Source organism: Suricata suricatta, chromosome 9, assembly GCF_006229205.1.
Source record: "Suricata suricatta isolate VVHF042 chromosome 9, meerkat_22Aug2017_6uvM2_HiC, whole genome shotgun sequence".
NCBI classification, from domain to species: Eukaryota; Metazoa; Chordata; class Mammalia; order Carnivora; family Herpestidae; genus Suricata; species Suricata suricatta.
This window is the reverse complement of record NC_043708.1, coordinates 73,575,649-73,575,880: the sequence shown is the minus strand read 5'-3', so window position 1 is coordinate 73,575,880 and position 232 is coordinate 73,575,649. Positions and strand designations below refer to the sequence as shown.

General features: G+C 37.1%; 1 protein-coding gene across 1 annotated transcript in view; it reads right to left on the bottom strand.

The window, feature by feature from the left end:
* LOC115302280 (olfactory receptor 4F3/4F16/4F29-like) overlaps positions 1-232 on the bottom strand; it is a 2,168-nt gene continuing 1,936 nt past the window's right edge. Inside the window, exon 3 of the mRNA XM_029952226.1 lies at positions 1-76. Coding sequence (XP_029808086.1) covers positions 1-76 — 76 coding nt within the window. The remainder of the gene's footprint in view (positions 77-232) is intronic.

Sequence of the window (232 nt, the reverse complement as noted above, 5' to 3'; positions counted from 1 at the left end):
TTAAGAAATCCTTCTATAAATAATAAATTGACCGCATACTTTCCTCATTGCCACTTTCATTTCTTTGTTCCTGAATGTGTAGATGAGTGAATTTAAAAAAGGAGTAAGAACTGCATCAAAAACAGCAAGATATTTGTCTAGGTGTGAGGTAGGGTGAGGCCAGATATAAACGAAGATGCAAGGACCAAAGAACAAAATCACCACCATGACATGAGTTGACAAAGTGGAGAGG